We start from the raw sequence: 19,254 nt of genomic DNA, 5'->3' as shown, positions 1-19,254 counted from the left end.
TAAATACATAAATCAATCAATAAATAAATACATTAATGAATTAATTAATTAAGTTTGCATTTGTTGTCAAACTGACGAAGTAACACCTATTGAATGAGTGATTTAAAAGTGTGCACAGTCTGTGACCATTGTCGGAAAACTGAACTTGTATTGATCTTGTATTGCCACAGCCATCGGTAGATAAAAATCCAAGAGGGAGGCCTCACTCTCTCTAAGTGGATAGGATGGCCTTCTGCCTTCTCCCCAACACTCATCATACTGCTAGTCAGAACAATAATTAGCTGATGTTACATATTTGGCATGTTCTCCTCTAAATCTCTATACAGTGGTGCCTTTTGTGACTCATGGGTGGAGTCACGTGTAACCTTCACTCCTCTAAGTGCTGGTGGGATCACGTGACATGAGAAAGCTACTCAGTGGGTGGGAAACAGCAATGGAAAAATGATTTATATAGGTAACATGACATTTTTTTTACTTTTCTTGCATACACTATATGGACAAATGTATAAGGATACCTAAACATTACACCTACAAGAGCTTTTAGGACATCCCATTCTAAATCCAAAGGCATTAACATGGAGCTGGTCCCCCTTAGCAGCTTCAACAGCAGATTTGGAGCTCTGCAGTTATTGAGTCAGCAGAGCGTTGGAGACTTTTATATACTATGCTCCTCAGCACTAGGCGACCCTGCTCTGTAACTATGTGGTCTGACTTATGTTGGCTACTTTGAGGCAGAAATGCTGTGGTTCCTAAATGCTTGCACTCTTCAATAATACCACTCACAGTTGATGGTGGAATATCTAGGAGGGAAGAAATTGTTGCGATGGTGGCAATCTATTACATACAGAACCGCGCTGGAGTTCAGTGAGCTCTTTACAGCCACCCACTCTTTCACTAATGTGTGTAAAGACAGACTGCATGGCTAGGTGCTTCATTTTATACACCTGTGGCAATAGGACTGAATGAAACACTAGAATTCAGAGATGAAGAGGTGTCCAATACTTGTCCATATAGTGTCTTTAAATCTGGCAGTAGTTCTTCACATTGTGTCCTAATTTCATGATGAGTGGACCAATAGAAATGCTCCAAAATTACTAGGAATATTTATTTTTTATTTTATAAGTTAGAGCTACAAGCCAGTAATCACATGAATTCAGCTCTAAAGTCTAAAATATGTTTATGTTAAATTTAAAAGCTGTTTGGACGCTCCTCACCAGGCACCTCAAGAGTGTGACATCTTCCTTTACAGTGTGAAGGGGTTGTGCAATGGGTGAACGACATGTGCACTGACCCACGTGACTGAATTTTACACTGTGCTGTCTGGTGAGGAAGTGAGACCAAGGGGAACGAGGATAAGAAAAAAAAACAGAAGGAAAACAGAAAGAGAGAGAAGAAGCGAGAGAGAAAGAAGAGAAAGACATCAGTGCTGGTTGTGTACCGAGCCACGTGTTCATCTTCTCTGAGCTGCAGTGCTCCAGCAGTGGCTGAATCAACACATCCAGACCGGCTTCTTTAGGAGCTTCTTTAGTGAACTTCTGCTCAGAGAGACGCAGAGGGTTGTGCGGCGAGGAGAGGAAGTCAGAGAGAGTAAGAGAGAAAGAGAGAGAGAGAGATAAAGAGAAAGAGGGAATTTAGTTTCAACCATGCATGACTAAAAACCCAGATAGGCTCAATCTCAGATCTTCACAGCATACAAAATAACAAATGCAGAAATAACAAATGTATTAAAATGCCTGAATAACGCACTTTTTCACAATTTCACACTTTTATAAAGCATATTCACACAGGGACTTCATAATGTGTGCAGATAATACATAACATTGTAGACCATAGAATACTTCTAGACAGGCTGGAAAATTGGGTGGGACTTTCTGAAACAGTCTGTAAATGGTTCAGGTCTTATTTAGAAGGCCAGAGTTACTTTGTCATATTTATAAGCTATGAATCTGTTGCGGAGTCCCCCAAGGACTAGTTTTCAGGCCCCTTTGGTTTAACGTTTTGGGGTCAGCGAACATGCCAGTGGGTCAAATTCTATGTTTCTTGATGTTTGTATTAATATCTTTATCTCGCTGTGTCTAACTGGTAGATTTATGTGTCCATCATCTGCTTTTCATTTGTAATTGGTGGATTTGTGCTTTTGTCTATGTTTTGCGTGAAACTGACCAACTGACAGTCAGAAAGTCGTCCTCTGAAACTCACCATTTATATACAATTTATATACAGTCCACTACTTTAATGGTAAACTCATTCCGAGCACCAAAACAATTAGTCCACGTAAGTAAAGATATGTTTTTACATGGAATATAAAGAATTTCTAAAATCTCAAAGTAATCCTGACATTTTAATGTGATGAGTGTTATCTTCCATGCAGTGACTTTACAGGTACATTCAAGAAGATATTTCAAAAACAAGAAAATGCCCTTCGAGTCCAGAGGGTTAATCTCTATTGTGTCCTTCAGAACAGAACAACTGAATGCCACAGTTATGCTGAAGATACACAGTTACACATGGCTCTTTCACCAGATGATTACAGCCCCATAGTGTTCATGGAACACAAACATCTTCATTATAGATTATTATTGTTTGGCACCAAAAGCACAAGAGTTAAAGTTAGTGTATATCTAGCAAGCACTCGAACTAAACTCTAAAAACTAATGTTCAAGTCAGAAATATTGGTATTCCAGACTCAGATCTCACCTTCACAAGCCATGTCAAATCTTAAAATATAGCCAGAATCAAAGGCTTAGGTGTCCCAACAAGACCTGGAGAAACTCATCCATGCTTTTATCTGAGGCAGGGATGACTACTGTAATGTCCTTGTAACTGGACTTCCAAAAAAGAGAATTAAACAGCTGCAGCTGATTCACAACGCTGCTGCAGGAGTTTTAACCAGGAAGAAGAGAACGGGGCACATTACTCCAGTTCTAAAAGCTTTACACTGGCTTCCAGTTAGCTGGGGGACAGAATTTGAACAGCTGCTTAATTGTTTAGGACTAGAATACATCACTGAAAGGGTTAAAGAGTATAACCAGATTAGGGCTCTCAGATCCATGGACACAGATCAGCTAGTACAACAGAGCCTAGTGCAAATTAAACCCGGTGAAGCAGTATTTAGCATTTCTGCTACACTAAAAAACTAAAAAGAACTTAATCCTTCTGCCAAAAGATCTCAGGTGTGCCCTAGGTGTAGCAGTTTTTAAATCCAGGTTACACATTTCATAATTCCTTCACTATTCTATTAAGTCTATTCTATTCTATTTCGCCCATGTTGGGCGAAAACTATTTTTCTGTGATTGGTGTGGCGCAACAGATAACACCACTACTAGTGAGCTACCACACCATGTGGGAGACAATTCCCAGTCTAGGTGACTATGCTGCGCTACACCAATAAGAGTCCTTGGGCAAGACTCCTAACACTAGGTTGGCCCTCCTCTGTAATACGATTAACCTTGTAAGTCGCTCTGGATAAGAGCGTCAGCTAAATGCCATAAATGTAAATGTAAATGTAAGTCTCCTATTCTATTTATTTTTGTCAATTTGCCACTTCTCTCTTTTAAATCTGTTGTTTTAGCTCTACCTGTTCCCTTTCTATCTGCATGCAGTCCTTATGTAAATAGCCTTGGAATAAAGTGTTACCCACATTTCCATGTAATTTTACAGCTTGGGAATTAAACCGACTCACCTCAACTGTAATGTGCAAGGGGTCAACAATCTGCCAGATCATCAGAGAAAGGACATCTATAGCCAGTAAAACACCAACAGTTGCATAGAGTTTCCAAGGCTCCAAATGCTGTGAGAAAAACATACAGTATGTCATTAATGTCCTTGACACTCTACATAGTTCTTTGGCTGGTACAAATAGTAAAACCCTTTCTGGTACTATACAGATTCTTAGGTTATATAAAGATGCATCTGGAGGTGGATTTTTTTTGTATTTCAAGAACCCTTTAGCCAAGCAAAATACATTTAAGCATTCAGCGTTTTAATTTTTTTTTTAAAGAAAATGGTTCTATATAGTATTGAAAGGGGTTCTTTGACTTATAACAATTTGCAGCATATAACTATTTTAAAGAATCACCTACAAACCAAAGAGCTCTTTTACCAAGCATAGAGCATTTTTAGGTATTCAGCATGTTAGGCAAAAACGATTTATTTAGTATTAAAAAGGGTCTTTGACTCTTAGTGGAACTGTTTCTGGTGCTATATAGAACTCTTTTTAAAAGCTTATATAAAAATGCATCTGCAGGTGGGTTTTTTGGTATTTCAAGAATCCTTTTACCAAGCAAAAAAACATTTAATCATTCAGCATTTTAAGGTTCTATATAGTATTAAAATGGGTTTATTGACTAATAACAGTAGTGGAACCCTTCTGTATTGCTGTAGAGAAACACTTCAAAGACTCAAAGAAAGGTTTTCTTTTTGTAGAGCCTTTAACCAAGCAAAGAGGCATTTCAGCCTTCAGTGCTCTGGGCACAACCGGTTCACTTTAGTGTTTAGTAGGGTTTGTTAACTTAAAACAATAGTGGATCAATTTTATGCTGTAAAACAGGGGTGCAATGAGTGCAACAATCGGCTTAGTCGACAAAATTTGACGACCAAATTAGCTGCCAAGTAATTTAATAGTCGATTAGTTGCTGACATCATGACGTGTATTTCTTGCACTAACTAGGAACAGTTCAGGATGTAAACCACAGATTAAAAGACAAAGTTTAACCATAACAGTGTAAAGTCCCGGCCTTCAACAAAAAGAGCCAATAAGCTGCAAACAGAAGAGGGTTTACGTGGCTCGGCACATTATGTCAAAATAAAAGTCACTAAAACAATTGTAGCAGCAACAGAAATTAAAAATTACTTTCTCACATTTCTTTCCCTTTTCTCTTTTATATTGATCTGAAAAATATGGGAAACCGAAGAAGGGAGAACGTGTTTAGTTGTGTTTTATTTGATTGCTGCTACTTTGCACATCCCTGGTTTAAAATTTTGACAGGAAAAAGATACTGGAGGTTTATTTATCTTCTATATCAGAATGGCTGTTCATTAAAATTTCTAAATAACATATTCATCTTTATTGTCTTTATTGAGTTAGTTATCAAATATATAAAACATATAAAATAATATAAAAATAGAAAACATATAAAATATATAAAACCTCAAGCTAAATTTAAAAGCTGTTATAAGAGTTATTTGGTACTTGAGCAATTCATAATCTGAAAAACTATATTTATTTCAATAATCGATAGAATATTCGACTATCAAAATTGTGCTTCATTGCAGCCGTACTGTAAAAAACATATAGCTAAAGGAATTTTATATAGAAACATTGATGCAGCAGCAGATGACTCTTACATTGTTGTATAATTGACAAGCAGTATAATTTCCTGAAATAGTGAGTACAACATTACAGGGTGGATAAATAAAGTGTTTTACTGGCGTGAAGCATTTCAGAGGCAACCTGTAATTACTCTCCCCTTGTGAGCACAACGCAGTACGCGAACTATGACGAAATAAACTTGACGAAAAATCAAACGTTACAAAATATGGGGTTTTTCCTTTTTCATTTTCCCTCCATTAAGACAGCCCTGCCAGCTACCTCCAGGCCATCCGACTGGTTAAATAGGATAGTACTGAGCTGTGTTCCACATACCGCTCTCTCTCCGTCTACTTGAAGTGCATGAAATGACTTGAGAGCCCAATTTTTGCCACATTTCGGCTGTCTATCTGACTTTCTTCAAGCACTTCTCACAGCGGTTTGGCAAATTGCCCCAGCATGGACATCAAGAGAGTTGAAAGTCAGCCTGATTCGTCGTGCAAAGGCTCAAATAATAAAGCCCCCGAAGGTCGGATTTCTGCAAAGAACTTTAATACTCATCCATATTCATAAATATTCCATAGTTGGTGTAATCTGGTATTGGTCTGATTAAGTCTCAGGGTCTCCACTGCACATGGAGCCATATCTCCTTTTCTTTAGGACATGATATCAGAGAAGACACACATGTTCACCCATCCAGCTACCAATATCGCGAGCAGAGGATCTGTTCGTGTGTGTGAGTGAGTGTGAGTGCCTGGAGAGAGGTGTTGAGGAAAAGTGTGAAATGCAAGGCGTGTGAGTAACTCTGGAAAAAAGCCTGCAGTGATATGAGACAAAAATTACACTGTCATTCATGGGTGGTGAAAGCGTGAGAGAGGGAAGGAGAGAGAGAGAGAGAGAGAGAGAGAGAAGAATGGAGAAAGAAAAATATGAGGGAGAAGAGCAAGAATGACACAATGAGCAAGAAAAGAGAGAGAACAGGATGGAGGGGAAAAGAGAGAGTGAATGACAGCCAGGATGAACAGAAACAGAGAGAGTTGGATGGAGAGTGAGGTGCATGGAAGGGGAAAGACACTGAGGAGAATGGAGAAAGAGATGAGAAGGATGGAAGGAGAGAGAATGGGATTGTGAAGGATAGAGGAAGAGAAATTAGAACAGAGAGAGAGAGAAAGGTGAAGAGAGAGGCGGTAGGCGAAAGAGAGACAGAAAAGAATGAATGGAGAGAGAGAAAAGCATGAGGGAGAGACATATAGAGAGAATGAGAGAAGAATGTCAAAGTGAGTGAGAGTGAGATAGTCTGTAATGTAAACCTCACTATCCTATTTCATGCTGGAAGTTGGGTTTAATGCAAAGCAGAGCTGACTGTACGATTCGTTAACATGCTGAACAAAGCAGTGGACTCAGCAGCACTGGACCCTGCAGTTCTGACAGTTCACTAAACATGTTCTCACTCTGTTTCTGTGTATTCATCTACTGCCTCCATTAATGGCGCAGTTTCTGAATGCTGTTGCGGAATTTGGTGCACTTTGTTGGTCCGGTTTGTTATTTCACACTTCAGTCACCTTTTATTGTGATTCTGATGGAACAAATGAATAGTTAGTGACGTGCACTGTGCTCTGAACGAGTGGAAACTCGTAATTACACAGGTTAGATTATGTTAACCAACAACATCCCAGTCAACAAGTAAACATTCATAACTGGAAAAACAATGCTATTCAGGGTTTGACGATTAGGTTTTAGTCTATACTGAATTGAAGAATATCTTAATTAATCGAATGAGGCACTTTATAAACAGTCAGCAAAACATGTATGGCTTTGGTGATTATTATTATTACCATTATTGTTGAAACCACACATTAGCAATTTCAGATTTTTTTTTTATACTTGGACATGATGTAAGGTCCACTTTCCTCTTTTTATTTGGCTGCCACCCTGACTGAGTACACTAAATTAGGCTAAATGCCACAGAGGCACCAGTTCCATATAACAGCCTATGGAATTTAACAATAAATTACTTAATAAATTACTTACAAGCACAGCCTCTCACATGTTAGCAAGAGACAGCAAAGCCAGTCCTGTTAGATCCTGTTAGCATGCTGGTTTTAAGTGTAGCATTTTAGTGTGTTAGAGAATGACCCAAACATTTATGCAATGAAATAAAGTGAAAAAAGAGGAAAACCTGCTAAAAAACATTCAGTATTCAAAGTACTGTTGTTGTGCTTGTTTCAAAAATATAACAAATACAAATTATGTTAAAATTGTTGATTGGTCTAGCAAAACTGGCCTATATAGTCATGTAGTCTGTGAGACTTTTTCATTTTTTTTAATGTGTGTAATGTTGTGTGACTATATGTATCGTCACATATAATAAAACTGAAGTTTAATAGGATATATTGAGTTTTGTGTTCAACTGACTATGCTTACTTCTAGCCAAGAAAGCTTTTATAATGGGTTGTGTGGGCCACAGGTTGTGATCACACATTGGCAACCCCTGCTATAGTCTATACTAACTTCACTGAGTCATTAGACATTGCTCCATAACACTGCACACAGTCTCAGCGTAAAGGAAAGTACATTATAAGCTATGCACAGTTACTTTATTAATAGGTCATAGGCTGAGTACACATGTTATACATAAGCTAAATCTAGTAAAATCATATCCTCTGGCAAGTCAATTTCTCCTCATAAGAGTAAATTGGCTAAGCACTGCAGATTAGTTCAGTCACAGTGCCCACACTGCAGAAAGGGAAAGTTTGAAGGGGAGAGGCCGAATTAGTTTCTGGCCTTCAGGAGCATGCCCCCTGAATATAAAATGGGTTGTATGAGACACGAGAGTTACTGAAAGTCTGGGCTCCATTCATTTCAACAGACTAAGATCAAGCATAGTGGAAAGTACCAGCCTTCCACAGATGGAAAGTGAAGTTCAGCTCCTCATGCATGCAGGAATGCCACTGCTTTACCAGCACTGCTTTCGTTTTGTCATCCACTAAAAGCCACACCATACCTTTCTCTTCTCTTTCTTCTCATCCTTCTTGGTGAAGATGGTGTGAACCCACCAAATTTTAGTGAACATGCTGCCATAGGCCAAGCTGAAACCCAGTCCCAGAAGCCACAGGCGAAACTAGAGGGAGAGAGAGAGAGAGAGAGAGAGAGAGAGAGAGAGAGAGAGAGAGGCAATAAGAGCAATATGCAAAGTGCAGGGAGAACACGTTTCCCTGATATAACCACAATCAGTCACAGTGGTGCATAAGGGACAGGACAGAACGAGATTGTGTGAGATGGGTGACAGACAGAGAAAAAGAGAGCGAGAGAGAGAATCACATGTATTCCATTACCTGACACACCACAGGAAACTGAGATCTATGGACATGATTGCCATCTATGCCCAGTGGAAAGACAGCTGCCAGAGCAAGCACACAGCCCACAGCTGTAATGTTATTCAAGTATGGCTGAGAGTTCTGGATGTACCTGTGAATGGAGAGACTGAACTGTAAACTGAGGGACACAACACTTCTCAAATACATGCAAGGCCAAAATACTGTACTGTACTTTTTTTCATACTTTTGCCAGTTTCATCATTAGTGGATTTAGGCATGGGTGACAAGGGCAGCCAAAAGTAGCTAAATGTCTTTTTAATGCCTCTACCTTTATGAAGCATAGATCAACATACTATCATTATAACTTTCTTAAGAAATCAAGGGTGTTAAAGTAGAGTATATCCTGCTACTGTCCAGGGAAGACTTTCTACTGGATTTTGGAGAACTGCTGTGAAGATTTAATTGCATATAGCGACAAGAACGTTAGTGAGGTCAAGGAGTTGGATGCTTCCCAGCTCAGTACTAGGGGAATTTATACCCCTTGAGCCTACGCCTCCTATTAGGCATGGTGTCAAAAGGGTCATTTTTAGAGTCCTACTCTATTGGTAAAACTTCTTTACAGGGACAAGATAAGCCGTTTGTGTACATTTGCACATCTGTATCAGCAATGGGTGCAACTTAAAGTAGCTGAATGCATTTATTAGAAACATGTAGTGTATATCCTGTAAAATAAAAGCTAATTTGTTAAAAGGTTATGCAGGTTAATAACCCCAAACCTTTCCAGGCATTACTAGGAGGAGCTGTATGTGTGATTGCAAATGTCCAAATTAGTTGTACTAGACATAACCCAGACTTTAGCCTGCCGGCCCTCAAGCACAAAGTCCTGGTAATGTCCAAGTGAGCTCAGATATAAACAGATCCGGTGCTTTTTTGAAGAATTCACAGTTAATAAGAGTAATTATTATTGTGGATCTTGGCTTCTCTCTCTGTCTCTCTTGCTGTGTGTGCGTGTGTTCATGTTGCCTTCGTACTTGAGCTTATTTACTGGTATACGGTCTCAGTATCGCAGAGTGAGTTGCCTTGTGGTTTAACCCTCTGCAGTCTATAGAAGTGTTGGCGTGTCACATGTGTTGTTTCTCTTTGTTTCTATTAATATCTTTGTTATGATGCTGATATTAATGGTTAAGGGACCACTGGCCATCAGTGTGTTTAACCACAACCACATTTCTGAACTGTTTTCCCCAATCAGTCATCTCCAATTCTCACTTACTTGCTAGGACTCCCCCAACCACATGCTGCCTATTTGGAGGGTAAAAGTATACATGTGCTTCACCTGAATCACAAGAAGACAGCCATCTGCTTTGTCATCATAGCAGGAGACAGCTATGGCCACCTCTGTTATGTCAGCTAACATATGGATCATATGCAATTTATAAATCATGACATTAAAGGATTTTCAATGTTTTATAATGTTTATTATGTTTTATGATGTTGTATCAAGTGACATTTTCTACCTCTCACCGTGTCTAACTGGTGGATTTCTGTGTCCATCATCTGCCTCTCATCTAGGATATGCCTTTAAAGGCGAATTTAAGAAGACACGCAAAAATCAAGTAAATGCCCTTAGACCCCATATGGTTATACATTATTCATTCAGAATTTTTTATTTATTTATGACTCCTCCAAAAGACCAAATTAAGTAGTGATTGACTACCGTCATTATTTATTATTTATTATCCTCTGTCTGTACTGTGTTGTGTTGTCTGTCCGCACTTGTTTGTTTGTGTTGCACTTGTGTTCTGTATGCACTGTCTATGTTGCACCATGGTCCTGGAGGAACGTTGTTTCGTTTCACTGTGTACTCTGTATGTAGTTGAAATGACAATAAACCCACTTGACTTGACTTGACTTGACTTGACTTGATTGATATGACTGATGATTCTCAAATTTCCAGTTCTCAAATTATATTTTTTGTCTTCATAAAAATAAAAATAATGTTAAACTGTTCTCAAAAGGTCACTACCCTATTAGCACTCTATATGGCTGTGCTTCTAAACTTGTGGGGCACAGCCCCTTAGTGGGCTGTCGCGTTACTGCTAGGGGACCACTGGCGATCAGTATGCTTAACCACAACCACAGTTTCCAATTGTTTGGCCCAATTTAGTCAGTTCCGATTGTCACCCACTGTCTAAGACTCTCTCGATCACACACGGCTTACTGGGAGGGTGCAAGAGAACACATGTTTCATCTAAATCACATGAAGCCTGCCAACCGCTTTGCCATCACGAACAATGTCACTGAATGGCTCAGCGTCTGCTATGGTCACCTCTGTCAGCTAACATATGCATCAATATGCAATTCATAAATCATGAAATTTGAGAATGTTCTAGATGTTTTGTAATGTTGTGTCAAGTGCAATTCAATATATTACAAAAGCAGGATAGACTCTTTTTTAATATCCTTGATTTTGGAAAAAACAACGAACGAGCAGCTGTCCCAATACTTTTGTCTATATAGCGTATAATATATAGTGTATAATACATGATGCTTGCATTTTCTTCTTGTGGGCTGAATAAGCTTTGGTAACCTGGTTGGTTGCCTGAGCCATGAGTTGCGAGTTGGCAACTTGGAACCCCTGCCATACTCTATACTAACTAAATCATTATGTATCGCTGCATACAGTGATGCATTTCTCTGCAGGTGTCTTGATGCATGGTGAGTACATCATACACCATAGGTTGTGCACAGCAACTTTAACAGGAGGTTATGGGTGGAGTACACGGGTAATGCACATGCTAAATCCAGTGAAATCACCTTCTTTGGCAGCTCCATTTCTCCTCATAATAAAAACTTGGCTAAGCACTGCAGATTAGTTCAGTCATAGTGCACACACTGCAGAAAGGGAAAGTTGGAAGGGGAGAGGCCGAATTAGTTTCTGGCCCACAGATTCAGGAGCATGCCCCCAGAATATCAACGTAGCTGTATGAGACACGAGAGTTACTGGCTCTAAGTTACCCTGCGTAACCCTGCGCAATATATATTTGCTGATATATTACCTGCCAATGAATAAGAAATGTAAAAATATTGAAATTATAGCTGATAATTGCAGAGGAGAATCTACACTCTAATACATTAAGGTGCTACAAATGGTTCTTTAAGCAATGTCATTGAAGAAACATTTTTGGCTCCATAAAACAATCACACATAATAGAGATGTGTGAGTGTGGAGACCCTTATTATTATAAAATAATATGTTTTTCTAACTTTTCTAATTAACCCACCCCTTAGCAATGCTCCCGACACTAAGAGAGTAACACATGTCTCCTCTGATACACGCAAAGCCAGCTACCGCATCTTTTCAAACTGCTGCCAATGAAGCATTGCCAGGCAGCCGACATACTCAGGAAAGCACTGGGTCCCCAACATCACCACACCAGCCACCAGACACCTGTGCTGGCCAATATCACTTATGAGTCATGAGGGGAGAAAACGCCATCTAATCACCCAGAGAGAGAGAACGGCCAGTTGTGCTCACTTTGACTCCAGCTGCTGATGGTCAAGCATCAGGATGGCATGGCTCGGGATTTGAACTGACCCCCAGGCCATAGCGGTAGCACATTATATCTCTGAGGCACTCAGAAGAACCTTTTAATGCACAATCCTACTAAAACTGTTCAAAATTCAGTTCCCTGCACATGCAGGGATGTCACTGCTTTTCCAATTAGAGTGCTTGAGAAAAGTGAGCACACTGATATTATACAAATTGATACACATTTTTGTTTATTCAGTTCACCCCCCTTTGAGTTCAGCAGCAACTAATTAAAACTGTTGATATGGGAAGCTGTAACTGATTATATCGCCTGTGGTCTCAGCTACATGAAAAAGATATAATGCAGTCAAAACACGAGATATTATTATGCTAGTTAATTTTTTACAATTCATAATATTCAATATTATGCCACGTTTACTTGCTTTGCCCCCCACAGCAGTCAACGGCTAGCGAGGGAGGCAATTCAGCTTGTTGTGATGAAAAGACAGCTGAAAGTTCGACTCTGTAGATAAACATGCAAACTTTCATTAATCAGTAATATCCAGTTATACTGGCAGACATTGTATTTTTAGAAATACTCCAATAGTTTTAATTTTTCAGTGACTGATATGACTTTCGGTTCAGTTTCTTAAATAATCAGCAGAAACTGTCGCAGCACTGATGGGGGAGTTTCCTGTTTGTTTTGTTTAGTTTTTGTCCGATTTCCTATTTTTTCTCTCAATTTGGTACTACCAATGAACCCCCTCGTTCGTAGCACCCCCTAGCACTAGCAATTCTCCCGACACTAGGAGACTAAAGACTAAACACGTGTCCTCTAATACATGCAAAGACAGCCATCGCCTCTATTCAAACTGCCACCAATGTGGCATCGCCGTTATTTATTATTATTTATTTATTTATTTTATTTTTTATTTTTTATGTACAATATTATGCCACTTTAACTTGCTTTGCCCTCCAAAGCAGACAATAGCAAACAAGCCAACTCCATACTGAAACAAGCGCACCTAATCTTTACTACGCACAGATTATTTTTTTCTTAATTATTTCTAGCAGCAAAATGCAGAAATTTGCGAAAGGGGAAACATTTTCCTTCATTTTCTATAAGTCATATGTCATAGGATTTTTTTTGCTTTCTAAAAACATACCCCCCTTCATCAATCTACTATAGTGTGAACCTGTTTTACAGTATGAAAAAAATATATATTGGATGAGTATCAATTTTCAGCTATGAAATTACAAATTGGTGCACCTTAACCCTCTGCCTAACTCCATCACACACATCAGTACTGTATAGTGCATGCCCAATGTTTCAGCGCACTAACCGAACATTACTGTTGTAGATGTTGAAGGTGAGGCACACGATGCCCAGAAGAATTCCCAGGCCCGCAAAGACAGACACAGAAACAAAGAGTTTCTGGGAAAGAAAGCGAAACTCCTTAATCACCATCGTCTGATCCGCCGGAGGGCCAACGCCTGCAGAGAGGAGAGAAATAGGTCATCAGAAATAGAAAAGAAATGGAGGACCAGATGAACTGGAAGCAGACCAGAGCAGAACACACTTAAACACCATAACAGCAGGGTGAGTAAGAGCAGAGAGAGCATGGAAATAAGACCAAAAACCTTGAAAAGGGAGGAAGAAAAAAACAGAGACCCTGAGAAACGTTCAGGGGAGCTAAGAGATCAGAGCTTAACGCTCAGAATCAATGAAGACCAGTCAGTACACTTGCAGTGGAGGCTTATCACTGAGGAAATAAAGCCACCTGGCACCAACATAGTCATCCGGAGAACTGGCAGGAGGAGCACAGCGTAAAAAGGCTCTTAAATAAGGCATTTCATTCGCACTTTAGCAGAGCACCGAATTTAAAGTAGCTGTACAGCTTGAAAAGTGAATCACTTCAAATTCCATCATAAGTCAGTACATAAAGAAGCTAACGAGATGAAGCGGAGCATATGTCGATGACTAAATACAGTAAGTCCTTCAGAATGGCGGTGAACACTAAGGGCCTAACCCTGTTCACACCAGCTGTTATGTATATTATGAATGAGCTCTGCATAGAACTACACTATATGTCCAAATGTTTGTGGACACCCCTTCTAATGAATGCATTCAGCTACTTTAAGGTGCACCTCTTGCTGACACAGATGTACAAATGCACACACACAGCTTGTCTAGTCCCTATAGAGAACTACTGCCAATAGAGTAGGACTTCTCTGGTAGAGAAAAGCATGACCCTATTGGCACCATGCTGCCTAATGCCAGGCGTGGGCTAGAGGAGTATAATTTTCCCCAGCACTGAGTTGGAGAGTTGAGGATACGGTAGGGTGGTGAAGATGCTCTTGTCGCTGAATGCAATCAAATCCTCACAGCAATGCTCCAAAATAGTGGTAAGTGTTCCATGGACAGTAGAGACAGTTACTCCAACAAAAGCAGGATAAACTTTTTTTAACATCCTTAATTCAGAAGTAACAATGAATGAGAAGGTGTCCCGATACTTTTGTCCATATAGTGTAGCAGTAGCGCTAAAGTTAGCATAGCAATCAGAGCACCTGGCAGACCTCTGTCGATAAACGAGGGCATTGTGGTTGGCAGGAGGCATTCGCTCTGTCAAACAAACATCTTGCTACCAGTCTGCTGAGATGGGAAGAGGCGGTATGGCCGCAAGAGACAAGCTGGCCATTATCCGGGACCGGATGCGGAGTATGAGGGACATGTGTCCTTGTTAGTGCCCAGGCCCCAGGCGCCACACAGTGTCACGGCGTCTGTGTTTGTTGTGATACTTTTTTTTTTCATAATGTCAAGGCACAGATGGGTCCAGAGTGACATCCTGACACTTGCCTGTGCCAGGCGGCCCTGTTGCTAAGCAAGCGCGTCCGCATGTTTGGGGGAGATGTGGGTGGGTGCGAGCTCGAGAGCACTGTCACTTGACGCATTTACACACCAAACCTTCCTTCGTCCTTGATCTAAGAATCAGGACGGGGTGTTGCCATGGAGACTCTGCTTCACAAGCATTGCCAAAGCAATTTGGAAAGGAAAAGTCGTGCTCAAGTGGTTGTCAGGGGTTACCGCGAGGCAGCCAGGGGAGCAAGTGGAGGCAATACGTTGCGAACATGCACAGAGGTTGCAAATGAGTTCATCACAAAGTTCAGGAAATACATCCTGATTCGAGATCAGTTGTAACGTCCAGCGCTCGCTCCAGCGCTCTTCTTAGAAGCTAGCGCCTGCGAGACTAGCTTGAGCATGGCAGCATTAACTTCATGCTAATTTAAACCCAAAAGCCTCCACAGAGCAAGAGCCCTTCGGGAGATTCTGGGTTATTTGGATTGTGCCCCGGTTTCTGGTCTTTTAAGAAGGGGGGGCAATGTCACGGATTCCGCGGTCTGATGTCCGTGATTTTGTGGGCGTGAAAAGTGAGCTGAAAGTAAATGGGTCACAACTCACAACAGAGTTTACTCAAATTAGCAACAACTGGCAGGCAAATAGATATGAATTAGCCAGTACCGAAAAGGAAAACTGGGTTTCAGAAGCTGGCATGCAGCAGCAGCATGCCGGCTAAAGTTAGACCCGCTATATAGACCAGCAATTTCCTTTAACCTTTAGAGTCTGTTTATTTTGAACTCAAGGCCTTTCAAGCCATCATACTGAGAGTACAGCTGCATTGGTAAGAGATCTTATGGTTATATGGTTTGACAGTATACAGTATTTACATTTACAGCATTTAACAGATGCTCTTATCCAGAGCAACTTACAAAAGTGCTTCACTGTTTACGCAAGAATAACCTTTGCTAGTTTGAATAGGCTAAACATTCAAAGATGCCTCTAAGCTTAGACACTACTAAACACAAGTCAATATGGAGACCTACTCTTCGCCCAAGCGACTCTGTCTGTCCTGGACGCTTGTCTTCTGTGGATTTTGAGGGATGGCGGGTCAAGCTGAGTCGTACTTGAAGCTCAAAGTGCTCTTGGTGCAGATCATCTTTTAACCATTGCCATTAGCACAGAGGGGCTGGTCCAGTCTTGGCTTTGTAGGCCAGCATCAGGGTTTTGAATCAGATGCAGGCAGAATGCGCTGCATTCTGGATAAGTTGCAGGGGCCTGATGGTGCGTAAAGGGAGACCAGCCAGATAAGAGTTGCAGTTGTCAAGTCTTGAAGTGAAGAGAGTTCTCTTCGTGAATTCTCCGGATGTTGTACAGGAGAAATCTGCATGATCGAGTTAGATTTGCAACATGACGCGTGAACAATAACTGATTATCCATGACTACACCAAGGCTACGAGATTCTGTTGATAGAGTGACCAGTGAGTTCTCAAAGGAGTATTTTACAATTCTTCCTCTTATTGTTGTCATCTAATTCTTCTTCTTATTATTAATATTATTAATATTATACACTTTAAATAAATGAAAACAGGGTTTGATGTTGGTTGAACAAAATATTTCATATATTTCATACATATTCATAATTCTCAAACACTTCATTTGATTGGCATTTCTGATATAAGGACTTCAAAAAGACATTGTTGTCTGCTCTTAAAACTAGTCAAAGCAAATTCTCAGGTCAAACCTCCCCTCTGTTGTTGGGCAGTGTCAGCTCACTAATGCCATGCAGACAGAGCTATTCTCTCAATGGGATCAGAGCATGGAGGATTGATTAGTGCTTCAATCAAGTCTGACTCATAGGGGTGGTTGGGCAGGTAAATAGCATCCTAAATATATGGAGGGTGAGTCAACCCAGAAACACACAGCGGCATATAAATCGACTTTCGACAGTCAAGCTCATTTGAGATGTAATTGGAATGTTACCAACTCTTAATCTTTATTTAATGATCAGTAATGTGGCCCCTCACTGCAATAGTGTTTTGCTGACAATCCAGTCATGGTACTTACTAACTAGGAAACTGTGCTGGAATTTGGAAAGAGGTGCTGCATATAAAATCCTGCCTAGTTAATCACATACAGTCACCGTCAAACAAAAACCTCACATCTCAGAATAATTTCTATTGGTTTATTAATCATGGTGTTCTGCCTTTTTCGAATATCAATGTAAAAAATAAAATCATGTTATTTTTGAACATTTCTATTGGTCCATTTATCATGAAATCTGTCTCATTTCTATTGGTCCAGTCATCATAAACATTGTTGTCACATAAAAAAAACTTTGTACACTATATGGAAAAAAGTATTGGGACACCCGTTATGACATCCCATTAATATGAAGTTAGCCACACCTTTTGCTGAAACATCAAATTTGTAAGCAGTTATTAAGATCTCCATTTTTTTAAATCTTCATTTTTCAACATAAATCTGGCAGATGTTCTTCATGCTGTGCCAGAAATTCATGATAAATGAACCAATAGAAAATTACTTCTTTTGTCATTGACTTCATCTGAAAGAAAAAAAAGGCCTCTTCTCCTGTAAAGTTGCTATTTTGGAGATACAAGGTTTATAATACACAGATAAAATTTATGTAGCCACATTATTTATAAGAAGGAAATAAGAAACTTTCTTTCTGAAGTCATAAAGTGGAATACTGATCCTACTTAGGTAATATTCATTGGTCAAGTGGTACTCTCATCCTGAAATGGAGGCTATGGTCCAATGCTGCCAAGTCATTGTTCATCTAACTGTTCATCTAAAAGACAGATCTATAGGACACTGTAGCCTTCACCTCTTGCACGCATTTCAGTTTTCCCCAGTGTGTAGAGCCACAGTCGGCTCAAAAGCCAGTTAGGTGCTTGTGACATATTAATGCCAGAGCTGCGCTTTGTCAGGACAACAAAAATCAATAACAGTAATCCTCAATCAGGGCAAAACACAGGGGGAGAGAAAGGTGGAATGAATGGAATGGACAGCGCCAGGGACAGATGTCTAGACGGAGGAGAAAAGAATCAATCTGTCTCACCTATCCACTTGTCATTTCCGTACCAGGAAAGATTGCCTTTTGTGCTGTCATAGTATCCAATCTTCTTGTAACTGCCCCCTATGAAATTAAACAGCCATCACTCAAAGAGCATAAAAGAGAGATAAATATATAACTCAAATTTAAACTGCTATAAACTGCTACTTAGAGTGACTCAGTTCATCCTATCTTGCTCTGTAATGTGAGTATAGGTAGACAACAAAAAGCCATTCCAGCAACTTAGCACTCTCAAAAGGTCGGAATAGCTAGTGCTATTCTGGCGGCCCAGATTCAATTAGAAACACATAAAAAAAGAAGAAACAAAATTTCATTAAAATATTAATTATAATTGAGCTTCCTAAACACTAGCTAATTAAGCATGCTGTTGTAAATGACCAGGTTAACAATTTCATGAATGATCTGTTCCTCAATGTATCTTCAGAGGTTGTTCCTGTGGTAGAAGGTTATTTATATAATGTGTTTTGAAGGAAATACAAGGACAATACCTTGCAGTTGCTCTATAAGTGTCCAAGCCATTCTGGAACCCTGGGCATCAAACACTACATGACCCTGAAAAGCACATAGACACACACACACACACACACACACACACACATTTCCAGAGAGATCATGATGTATGTAGACATACACATCCACCAGAAAATAAAAACCCTTATAACTGTAAGCATTTTCAGGAAATTTCAAAAATAGGCCCTACGCTTTACTCCTTCACTTGCAGGACATACATCTTAGACTCGTTATTTTAGTAGTGATCAAATAATTAATATTTATATTACTCATGACTATTGTGCTTGGACCCCTATTATATTACTTCAATTTCAATTATTTTTGACTGATTGAGGATTACTTAAAATTCTAATCTAACTCAAATCAAATTGTAGCAACAGTGCCATTATATGTGCCATAATTTACTCACTGATACTCCTTCAAATGAGCTGGTATTAAGGGCTCGATAGATCTCTGCAGTGATGTCCTTATTGTTGTAGTTGAAGTCTTCCAGTCTTCTGCCTTTAGCCTGTAGAGGTGCAACAGTCTTGTTAAGGGCCAAAGCAAGGGCCCACACAGCGTCATAAGCCAGAGGAGCCTCCTGGAACCCTCCCGTCTCCTCAGGGTTCTTCCCCCCAAGGCGGGACATAAGTTGAGCCAGGAATTCCTGGGAAGTCT

At 39.9% G+C, this 19,254-nt stretch overlaps 1 protein-coding gene across 1 annotated transcript in view; it reads right to left on the bottom strand.

The window, feature by feature from the left end:
* gabbr1a (gamma-aminobutyric acid (GABA) B receptor, 1a) overlaps positions 1 to 19,254 on the bottom strand; it is a 63,208-nt gene that overhangs the window by 7,431 nt on the left and 36,523 nt on the right. Inside the window, exons 13-20 of the mRNA XM_072691608.1 lie at positions 19,007 to 19,252; positions 18,576 to 18,639; positions 18,073 to 18,150; positions 13,498 to 13,648; positions 8,644 to 8,776; positions 8,313 to 8,429; positions 3,683 to 3,790; positions 1,439 to 1,535 (exon numbers count right to left, since the gene is read on the bottom strand). Coding sequence (XP_072547709.1) covers positions 1,439 to 1,535; positions 3,683 to 3,790; positions 8,313 to 8,429; positions 8,644 to 8,776; positions 13,498 to 13,648; positions 18,073 to 18,150; positions 18,576 to 18,639; positions 19,007 to 19,252 — 994 coding nt within the window. The remainder of the gene's footprint in view (positions 1 to 1,438; positions 1,536 to 3,682; positions 3,791 to 8,312; positions 8,430 to 8,643; positions 8,777 to 13,497; positions 13,649 to 18,072; positions 18,151 to 18,575; positions 18,640 to 19,006; positions 19,253 to 19,254) is intronic.

Source organism: Salminus brasiliensis, chromosome 11 (assembly GCF_030463535.1).
Source record: "Salminus brasiliensis chromosome 11, fSalBra1.hap2, whole genome shotgun sequence".
NCBI classification, from domain to species: domain Eukaryota; kingdom Metazoa; phylum Chordata; class Actinopteri; order Characiformes; family Bryconidae; genus Salminus; species Salminus brasiliensis.
This window is presented reverse-complemented; position numbering and strand designations above follow the sequence as displayed.